This window comes from Artemia sp. Qi Xiang Cuo, chromosome 1, assembly GCF_049724085.1.
Source record: "Artemia sp. Qi Xiang Cuo chromosome 1, ASM4972408v1, whole genome shotgun sequence".
In the NCBI taxonomy this organism is placed as follows: domain Eukaryota; kingdom Metazoa; phylum Arthropoda; class Branchiopoda; order Anostraca; family Artemiidae; genus Artemia; species Artemia sp. Qi Xiang Cuo.
This window is the reverse complement of record NC_142794.1, coordinates 46539412-46551474: the sequence shown is the minus strand read 5'-3', so window position 1 is coordinate 46551474 and position 12063 is coordinate 46539412. Positions and strand designations below refer to the sequence as shown.

At 31.3% G+C, this 12063-nt stretch overlaps 2 protein-coding genes across 2 annotated transcripts in view; one reads left to right on the top strand and one right to left on the bottom strand.

The window, feature by feature from the left end:
- LOC148956393 (lipid droplet-regulating VLDL assembly factor AUP1-like) overlaps positions 1–778 on the bottom strand; it is an 82203-nt gene extending 81425 nt beyond the window's left edge. Inside the window, exon 1 of the mRNA XM_089107937.1 lies at positions 635–778. Coding sequence (XP_088964063.1) covers positions 635–666 — 32 coding nt within the window. The 5' untranslated portion in view covers positions 667–778. The remainder of the gene's footprint in view (positions 1–634) is intronic.
- An 80-nt stretch (positions 779–858) lies between these two features.
- Positions 859–12063, top strand: part of Cap-H2 (Chromosome associated protein H2) — an 85020-nt gene continuing 73815 nt past the window's right edge. Inside the window, exons 1-2 of the mRNA XM_089107924.1 lie at positions 859–926; positions 8300–8555. Coding sequence (XP_088964050.1) covers positions 8346–8555 — 210 coding nt within the window. The 5' untranslated portion in view covers positions 859–926; positions 8300–8345. The remainder of the gene's footprint in view (positions 927–8299; positions 8556–12063) is intronic.

Sequence of the window (12063 nt, the reverse complement as noted above, 5' to 3'; positions counted from 1 at the left end):
CTTTTTTATGCTGATAACAAATATAATAATCATTCCTGTTGGAAGTGAATTTTAGCCCCCCCCCCTATATATACCTAACCTAACCCTTAAGGGAAATATATAGGGGGGGTGGGCTGTAATTAACTAAAGAATGAAAATCTTGTTATATTCTATAAAAGCATAAAAAAAGGCCTCACATTGTGTATCAAATTGATTACTTAATAAATATAATTTTTTGTTATAACTTTACCCTTCAAAATACCTTCCCAGGACATAGGCCTAGGCTACTTTAAGCTGTAGACTGATCCCTGAAAGTTTCATTATCCTAACCTAACCCTCTTCCCAATATAGCTAAAACTAGCTAAAGTAGAATTTTACCCATAGCCTAAATGAATTTGAGAGAAGGATAAGCTACAACTTTTATTTTAATTAGACTAGCATATTTCTTTCAGAAGTGGCCAGCCTCTACATAGGCTGTTTGCCAATGCTTTCTTCAAAAGCGGCAATGTACAATATTTTTACCAGAAACCTTGAAAGGACTGCAAAACACACATAGCCTATCCACTTGTAGGCTAGTGAGACCAAATTAAGTTTAGGATGACAAGTCCCTATTCCTTTCAAAATTAAACAGAAAAATGGGACCAATTCTTCTCACCTTTCCGTATCAAAAAGGCTTATCAATTCCATATTCTGTTGTGTATAGTCTAACTGATATAAATTATCATAGCCATGTAGTTTGTAAATTCTGAAATAACAAAAACTTCTTTCAATTCCTCTTCAGCGCAAAGCATCAAATGATGAAATGATTACTTAACATCTAGAATTTCAGATGTCGTGTCAAATTTCAGTTTGCAATTAGATGGCGATACAGAATTTGATTTTAAATTAAAACTTTCGCATGTTTATGTTTTTGAATATTACTAAACAATATAGGAGGACAAATTTGGGTAAATAATCCTCGCTTTCACTAAAGCTTAATTCAATTGATTTTTGTCACTGATTGCCATTGAAAACCATTTTCTTACACAAAGAACGATTCTTATTGGCCGTCAGTAATGAAAATCAATTTCAATAGGCTAGGTCCTATTGAATGCAGGGAATTTCTCTGTTAACAATGATAGAAAATGTTTGGAAAAGATTTGTTCCTTAAAGACTCCTGATACCTTGAAAAGGTGTACTAAAATGAGCACAGGTTTCGGGAATTGGTAATAAGTCTAGGCTAGCACAAAAAGTGTTTTCAAGTAGCCTAGGCTAACCTAGGCCTACTTGCAAAATACTTGTATGATTCCTAAATGCAGCCCCCCTCTCCTAATGTACAATATATATATAGGCCATATTTATTTATTTATTTATTTATTTATTTATTAATACCAAGATACGGTAAGCTTTAACAAGCTTGTCGCACAAAACAATTATAAAAAAGTCTATAACAATGTCAATGACATAACAAAAACATACAGTTACTGAATAACATTGGAAAAACAATATTAATGAAACATGCAAGAACATACCAACTTAACTGAAACATATCTGTTAATAATTGAAACCTACAAAAAAGTAAGCCTACAAAATAACTGTCACACTGTCACAAATCAGGTAATACAAAAGTAAAAATACTCTCAAAATGGATTGTGATAGGACCTAGTATAGAAATCTGTAGAGGCTAAACTACTTTTGAAAGACTGGACCGTGGTACTTGCAACTATTTCCGATGGAAGTGAATTCCAAGTCTTCTACATTTAACTAGACAAAGAGTTTTGGCCTTTTCTTGTCTGTGAACATGGTGGATAAATTTTGTGCTCGTGTTGATAGGTACTACTTTATTCTGTAAAAGTGAAAAGTGAGTCGGGGTGGTATTATCAATATTCCTAACAATGCGAAATGTATTTATTACATCGGCTCTATCACGTCTGAACTGGAGAGAAAGCAACTGTAGTCTTTGCATTCTCTGGTGGTAAGGTAGATGACTCAGGTATGGTATGAGTTTGGTGGCCCTACGTTGCACTCTCTCAACCCTCTCTATATCTCTCTTATTAAGGGAATACCATACTGATGAGCAATACTCAAGTACTGGACGTACAGTGGATACATAAAGTGAGATTAAACTTAGAAAAAGTGCGCCTTAGACGTAATAATTGGTAATTAGCCTTATGGGTGATGTCTGATAAATGTTTATTAAATTTGAGACTTGAATCAAAACAAATCCCAAGGTCACAAACATATTCTACACTTGAAATTAATTTACCAACAACAGAGTAATGGTAATGTTGAGGGAGTCTACGCAAATAATGCACATCGTTGCACTTGGTTTCATTAATGAACATAGAGTTTACAGTGCACCACTGGCCAAGAGCAACCGAATCCTCTTGAAGTAAAGAAATCTCTTGTTCACTCATGACTGACCTGTAGATTTTCACATCATCTGCAACCATTTTTAAGGCCAAAATCCTAACAACATCTGGCAAATCATTGATATAAAGGCAGAAGAGTACTGGCCTAAGACAACTGCCTTCTGGAACTCCACCTACGACAGAAATAGGTGATGACAGGGCATCATCTGCAGCAACCTCTTGGGTTATATTTGTAAGAATAATCTGTTATCTATGCTTTAGTTTGTGGGCCTATAGCATATAGTTGACATTTGTTTATCAGAAGTGGAATGGAAATTTTTTTCGAATGCTTTGGAAAAGTCAATATAAATACAGTCAAACAAAATACCATTATCAGCCAGCAATTGAAAATCACAAATCACCTCAAGAAGTTGCGTGTTACAAGATTGTCGTTTACAGAAACCATGCTGAGCAGAATGCCATAAGTTATTTTCCTCAAAATGTGCTTAGATTCTACTCACCACAATTTTCTCCATTATACAGGAAAAGATTGATGTATTTGAAATTGGTCTGTAATTATTGAAATACAATAATATTCAATGAGATTTTAGGAGTGCAACTATTTTCTTGTCATTAATTTAATTGCAAAAAGTAGGCTAAACAAGTAGTTGGAAGAAATATATATTCTATATATATTCTGATATATATATTCAGTTGTTCATATATATATATACATATATATATATATATATATATATATATATATATATATATATATATATATATATATATATATATATTTTACCATCTGTATTAAACTATCTTTAGTTAATGAAAATAATTCCAGGTCCCCTTTTATGACAGGAATACTTGTTGTTTTTTAAGTCTATACATTTGTTTGTAGTACTGAAGCCAAGAGAACTCCATTTGATTAGCCAAGTCTGTTCCCCCAGTCTCAGTTCTGTAATGAAGAATTGGTATTATTTTGGATTTGAATACCTGTGTTAGCTTCTTTGGGGTGTTGGCTTCCTTTAAGCTGCTATTGTTATATAGTGTGAACATGGCTGCTGTGCCTCTTGCAAAAGTGGCTGTATTATGTTTTTTTTCCTGGAGCCATTAGCTAAAAAAATGATAATAAAATTTGTGAATCTGTTCATTATTACTTGTTTGTTTAGCCTACTAAAAACCATAATTTCCATTTTATCAACATTTAATTCCAGTTTTTTGATATTCAGGTAATCTGAGGTACCCAGTATAGGGCAATAGGGTCTCTTAATGCACTTGTTGGGATCCATAAGATCAATACAAAGCCAAATATTACCTTTCTTTCTATAATGACCATAGTATTTACTCAATCAGTTGGGTGTTTGCTTACTCTATAATCCTTAGGCTTTCAAATCTTTCAAGCACTTCCTTTAAATTTGTCTATATGGTAGTGAAAATTTTTCCAGCTGGGTACACCCCAGGCCCAGATTCATCTTTCACACACATTCACCATGTTGCCAGTTCATACTCATCATTTTGCTAATCCTTGGGGATGTGATATGTTTTAATATATATATATATATATATATATATATATATATATATATATATATATATATATATATATATATATATATATATATATATATATATATATATATATATATATATATATATATATATATATATATATATATATATATATATATATATATATATATATATATATATATATATATATATATATATATATATATATATATATATATATATATATATATATATATATATATATATATATATATATATATATATATATATATATATATATATATATATATATATATACATATAATTTTCTTTGTTTTTGATATAACAGAGCTATTTTATTAATCATCTTGCATCATTTATATTATGAACTTAAAAGCAAACAACTCCAACAACATTGAACATATAAGATTCTAACTTGTGTTTTAAACAATGAAGTATGGTGGTTGAGTTGCATGAGTTATATATATATATATATATATATATATATATATATATATATATATATATATATATATATATATATATATATATATATATATATATATATATATATATATATATATATATATATATATATATATATATATATATATATATATATATATATATATATATATATATATATATATATATATATATATATATATATATATATATATATATATATATATATATATATATATAATTTTCTTTGTTTTTGGGACAACAAAACAGAGCTATTTTATTAATCATCTTGGCAGTCATTTATATTATGAACTTAAAAAGCAAACAACTCCAACAACATTGAACATGTAAAGATTCTAACTTGTGTTTTAAACAATGGAAGTATGGTGGTTGAGTTGCATGAGGTTATATATATACATATACATACATATATATATATATATATATATATATATATATATATATATATATATGTATGTATATATATATATATATATATATATATATATATATATATATATATATATATATATATATATATATATATATATATATATATATATATATATATATATATATATATATATATATATATATATATATATATATATATATATATATATATATATACATATATATATATATATATATATATATATATATATATATATATATATATATATATACATATATATATATATATATATATATATATATATATATATATATATATATATATATATATATATATATATATATATATATATATATATATATATATATATATATATATATATATATATATATATATATATATATATACATATAATTTTCTTTGTTTTTGAGACAACAAAACAGAGCTATTTTATTAATCATCTTGGCAGTCATTTATATTATGAACTTAAAAAGCAAACAACTCCAACAACATTGAACATGTAAAGATTCTAACTTGTGTTTTAAACAATGGAAGTATGGTGGTTGAGTTGCATGAGGGTTATATATATATATATATACACACACACACACACACACACACACACACACACACACACACACACATATATATGTATGTATATATATATATATATATATATATATATATATATATATATATATATATATATATATATATATATATATATATATATATATATAAACTGGTAAAGCCAGATTTATTTCTCCTTTTTTTGTCTGTTAATGGGGCTCTCTTCACCGTCACTGTCTACGGGTCTTTGCGTTTACCCCCCCCCCTCTCCTATGGAAATAACCTCTCCTGGAAAATACTGCCTTGCAGAAAATATGGTTTTTCAAATTGGAATATTTTATTTGGGTTCTGTTAGTTTTTGGTTTAGCTGAGAGGTGCTAAGGAAAGTGGAAAGGAGGAATTTATGTGTAAGTTTTGCACCCCCCCTTCCATGCGATAATGTTCTTCTTATGGAAAATCTTCCAGAAACTCTCCCCCTCTCTCCTTCAGAAAACTCCCACGTGAAAAATGTCCATATGTTTCCCAATAACAAACACTATCTGTAAGCAATGGGTAAATTACAGACCTTAAAAAGGTACTTAAACTTCTGCAATGGGGTTCTCTGGTTGTTTTGTAGCTAGGAAGGGATGGATATACTTCAAAGGGTGCATTTTAATGCCAGAACATCTCAGCTCTAATTCAGCCATCGGGTAAATAAAAATTTAGTTCTAGGGGAGAGACAAGAGGAGGGTGGAGGTAGAAATTAGTTATAATCCCCAGGCAGTTCTAGTCTTTTTTCATAAGTTGGAAGTGATTGGATACCAACCTACTGCAAGGGGTATTTTGTGGGGGGAAATTTTTCACGGGGAGGTATTTTCCGCGAGGTCGTATTTCCTGGAGGTGTTTTTCGCAGAGGGGGGGCTGGTTGCCCTCCAATCACTTTACTTTTAAAAAGGGCACTAAAACTGTCAATTTCCAATCAAACAACAAAACGCGATTAATAGACATGATTAACAAAAACCCTCACAGTCCTTGGGACAATGGATGTAGGTTATAGCAAGCTACCCATTGTTAAAATTTAAGGATTTTATAAAAGGGGTGGTTGTACAAACTTCAGAGAAGGCTCATTCAATTGGAAATTGAAATTTCTGAGTTCAATTTTGAAGAATCAAAGGTAATCAGAAGACAATCAGCCTCTCCCTCTTAACCACCAACTTTCCCCCAAATTCTTTTTCTTTTTTGGATGTTTGAGTTTGTAGGGGTTTTCAAACAAGCTTGAGGATCTTTAAATTGGTAATTGGTTCCAGATACCAATAAAAGATACATCTGGACATGTCTTCATTTGTTCCGGAATGGTCTCTTTCAGTGACCTCTGGGATTTTATTATGGAAACATTGAAACACTTTTTGTATGTAATTTTTAATAGCTTGACTAGTATGCATGTATTTCACAAGTTTTACCTGACATAGCGTTACCATATAGATCTTATGGTAGAGGCTCCACCGTGCCGGGTAAAGAATGTAAAGCCTCGAAATCCGTTAAGGCAGGTGGTATTTCTTCTGATGAGCCCTAAACGGAAGGTTCTACTTGGAAATATTTTGCTAGTTTTAAGGTGATTTTGCTGGTAAATTTACAACGACTTACATTTATTGATGACGAATTTGCATGGATTTGGACATTTCTATTTGGTTGACGGTTCGGGTAAACTGTTTGGTCCTAGGTAGTTGGATATATGGGTAAGGTAAAAGCCTCGTTCAAGTGCACATTTGTCTCAATTGCTGGATTGGGACGACAGTTTTTTTTTTTTTTTTTTTTTTTTTTTTTTTTTTGCCAAGTAATTACCTCTTAAACATAATATATATATATATATATATATATATATATATATGACACCATATCTATATAAATATATTAAGACATTCCTTGGACTATATTTAGATCTGTACTAGATTTACATCTAAATATAGTTGCTCAGTTTGTATTAATGATTAAAATATATATAATTTTGAGGGCACTCTATTTTTGTAGTTTGAGGACAGGGTATAGTATCAAAGAACTGATGTAGATTTGCAGTAACTTTTTAGCCTTTAGGTATGAGTATTTTCTGGCGCCATGGAAAGAAATCAGATGTACATAAGTATTTATTTGACCCACGCACCTGCAAACAAGTGTCTAGCACAAGTGGAATGTACATGCAGTAGTTATAGATGGAAAAACAGCAAGAGAGAGAGAGAGAGAGAAAAAATAACACTTCTATCATTGTTATGAGTAGCACTTCAAATAAATTCATAAAGATTAATTAATGAGTTCCCCACAGACATGCTGAAGTAATTTGAGTGGAGAGGGAAATTTGGCTATTCAAACAACACCAAAGTAAAGTAAATAATTTTGGGCTAACGGAACAAGGGAAATTTAGGATTAACCCTTAGAAAACATACTTGAGCTGCCTAACGGTACACGAATTTCTTTAGGCCAATTTGCTATCATAAAAACAAAGAGAGAAGTGAATTTTTTTTAGGGGGGGGGGGCTTCATACATGTTCAGCCATGGCCATTGTAAAGCACTAGGATCCAATTTTGAAACCAAGTGAGCCCTTACCCTAAAATTCTTTGACCATGCTCACCATGATATGTGGAGTGTACATTAGTGTATGCTAAGTCAGTGCTATTGTGTGGACTGTAATTGATTTCTTTGGGATGTAAAGTTGTATATTGATTATAGAAATATCTTTTTCTCTAACATTTTCTCCAGGCCTGGTTTTAGTTACAATGGCTGTTTTTTTTTAGACGACTGAGTTCAAACTACTGGATGGTAGTAATAATGCGAGCTAATCAAGGGCTGTACCTTAGAAGGCCCAAGGTGCCAAGCAAAGGGAGGAAAGTGTATTTTAAAAGCGCTGAAACAGGTTTTTGTTAGTAATATATGATACCTTCAAAATGCAGTAGTTTTTACTTTTTAGTGTTATGAAGTGTTGAGATTTAGGTAGCTTATTAATATTTTTCAACCAAAAATATTTTTATTTATTCCCTATTTTTCTATCTTTTAGGCTTCATCTTGAGTACTGAGTTGAGTACTTTTAATGCTAAAGGAAAATGCCACCTCGGAAAGCAGTGAATCAAAAGAAGGACAATATTCTAAAAAGGAATCTAAATAACATTCGCCAGCAAGTTATAAGCCCAGAATTGCAGCAGGAAGAAGTTGAAGATGATGAAAGAGAGATTGAAGGAAATACAAGACTAGGAGAGCTTCTTAAAACCATCAAGCGTTTATCTGGAAACTGGTGGGAAATCGACCTGGCTAAAGTGAGTAATTATGATTAAGATTTTGATTGTGTGGTAATCTTGGATTATTCTTTTATAGTATTTTAAAAGAACACATTTAAGTACAAGTGGGAGAATTTATGATCTAATGCCATGGGGGATCAGGTTGTTGATTCAAAAGTTCATTTTTACGCTACAATTTGGAATGGTCTCAAAGTGTGGTCCCTTTCTCCTCCGTATGTATAGGCCTGCTCAGGCACACATCTATCCACAGCCATAATTTAAGAGGGAGTAAAAGGGTTGAAATACTGAAATCACATAAATATAGGCAGCAATATCAAACCTTTTAAGAAGGAGGCTATATTTGTCAAGAATTAATTAATTACAAAAACATTAAAGGTTTTTATGTGATGGAAGTAAAGAGTGAAATTGAAAGTTAAAATGAAAGAAAATTATTGCTTTTCAGTTATGTAACATATATCTAAAAAACTGGTTTATATAAACTGATTTGTTATATTTCTGTATATTTGCAGAATTCTGACAAATTGGTGCTTTACTGAAAACATAAAACCAGCACAACAAAACAGGATTAGGAGTCAAAAAGTCCTTGAATAGCCTACAGGAAGTAAAAGGCTTTCACTTGCCATATCACAGGCTAGTTTATATGACCCAGTTTTTCAGATATATGGGACATAAACTGCAAAGCGATAATTTTGACTCTTCATTTCAACGAAGTTTCAACTTCGCTATTTAGATCCATCAGGGAAATCTTTTAGACTAGCTCTTTATAAATTAATTAACTCAAAAATTTAGATTAATTTTTGCTGTTTGTTAGGCTGTAAAAATATATGGAATTAACCTTGTTATATAAAACAAGGTTATATATATATATACATTGTATGTATATTAGCCAAGTGTGGATCCAGGATTTTTTTTCGGGGGGGGGTTACTAATTTTTGACTCAGTATTCGAGTAATTTTACTGATTTTTACCTAGGTTTTACTAATGTTCGCCTTATTTTCGACTCGGTCAAAAATTTCGGGGGGGGGGGGTTAAACCGGGTAACCGGTTATACCGGTTATATATATATATATATATATATATATATATATATATATATATATATATATATATATATATATATATATATATATATATATATATATATATAAAGAGTTTATGAAATTGAAAGACATTAGCATACTTTTAGACGTGTAGTTATTTATATAATTCACAAAATTTGCGTTGTTATTGTTGCAACTATTCTGCTGCAATGCTGCAAACAATTTTTGAAGTTCTCATAAGAAAGTACCCTTTTATTGTTTTTGCTTCTTCGATTTGAACTTTTCAGGAAAACTGTTCATTAAAAATATATTTTTATGAGGAAAGTGTAATTAAAGTAAGAAAAGAGAATCTTCCAAATCAGAGGGTGTAGTATCCTACCCCTGCCCCAAAAAGACGGACCTGTGTCTGACGTCAAAACCAGGGACCTATTCATGAACGCCTTGACGGGGCAGGGAGTAAAACCCTAATTGCATAAATTTCCCGTAGTGACACATTTCAATGCTCATTTCAAGTGTCCCGCTAGCCCTGGAGAAAAAAAAGGCCCATCATAATTCCATTATATTTTTTGGAATTCTTGAAAATATGTTTTAGTACTTCATTTTTACTGATAGAATAAACATAAATAGTTTTTATTATTATTCCTGAATAAGTTTTGAGTTTGAGTGAAAACAGTTTTCCACTAGTCAGTTGTTTTTAATCCTTTTACATACCGTACCGTGGGGACCGGGAAGGGAAGCGTTTAAGAGGGTTATTTTAAGTATCATTTAGGATTTTTGGCTATAGAGTTTCAATGGTAAACAACACAAAGAATCCCGGTTTTGGTGCTAAATGCCACCTTACGATGGCGCTGTCAAGAAAAAATTATGCTAGTCATATAGATGGAAGTATTACCTTTCAAATGAGCTCTTACACATCTTTTACGATGTTCGGTGGTCTGCTAGTGCTTGAGAAATAGAAAGAATAAAAAAGAGGATTATCAGCGTTTTAAGTACTTTTTCAGAATTATCGGAAAATTACTGTTCAGATAAAGATAAATAACAGTTGCTATTCTAAAATCTGGTTTTGATGATTATTTATTATTGTTTTTATATCAAGATCAAGTTTTAAGAATAGAATGAGAGACAGATCAGCGTTTCAAGCTCTTTTCCCAAATTTTCGAAAAATTGCTTTCGTGATTAACTTTAACTGTTAATATAAAAATAAATTACAGTTGTTATTCCAAAATTAAATTATTAGAATTGCTTTTTTTTCGAAATGTTTGAAAAAATATTTTTTAATTAACTTTTGCTGTTAATATAAAAATAAGTAACTGATAAGGGTTTTTATTTAAATTAAACAAATAAATAAATCAACCACCAGAAGCAAACTTGTTTAGGCTATACACCCTTCAAAAGAAAAAACCTGATATATAAATCGCTATCAACAACGTAAAACAATAAATAAAAAAAGAAAAGAGAGAGAAAAAAGCACGGCACAACCTCCTCCAACTTAGTGCAGCCCCCCCCCCCCAAAAAAAAACAACAACATAACTAATTATCACCGTTCTCTCACAACCACCCTCACACAACCACAATAAAAAATAACCAAAATACAACTGATAAAAAACATCGACATATCTCCTTCTCACTGATGCACCTTTTTTATCACCACAAAGCACTCTTATAGCTGAGTTCTGCATCGCACGAAGCGGAAGTAGATGTGTCGGGAAAGTACTCGACCAAGCGACATTACAGTACAAAAGGTACGGGTGAACAGTAAAAAAATACAAAGACCTTATTACATCATAGGGGAAAAATTTCTTCAGCTTTCTCATAATCCCAATATTCCTCTCAATCTTACTACTTAACAACTCTATATGGGGTTCATAACTTAAACATTCATCTATCAGGACACCAAGGTAGTTGACAGTCTTTAGTCGCTAGATTGAATTGTCAACAAATCTAAGCTCATTAATCCATGGATAGTAGTTGGGGTTTCTTCCGTAAACTATAAACTGTGATTTGTTGTTATTTAACCTCAGTTTGTTAGCTCTAGTCCATTTCCCAATTTGGTTCATACCCGTAATAAGCTTCTCCATGAGTTGCAGTTCTGTCTTCGCTGCCACTGTAAAATGCGCATCACCCGCAAATAGCGCAATAATTAACTTTATGGTTTCACTAACGGAAAAATTCAGGTCAAACGACAAACCATCCACAACTCCGCACGAATCATTAATGAAGATTAAAAACAGTGTAGGGCCGAACACAAAACCTTGTGGCACACCCTTTTCAATTTTCTTCGTGCCCGATACGGCCCCTCCAACACTCACATACAAAGAACGGTTATGAAGGAAAGACCTTAAAAGGCCTAAGAACGAACAACAAAATCCACAATTATCAAGTTTTGCATGCAGAGTACCATGATCAACCGAATCAAAGGCCTTCACAATATCGAGGAAAACTGAAGCCGCTTTCCAACCAGCATCCAGGGCATCATTTACGAACGT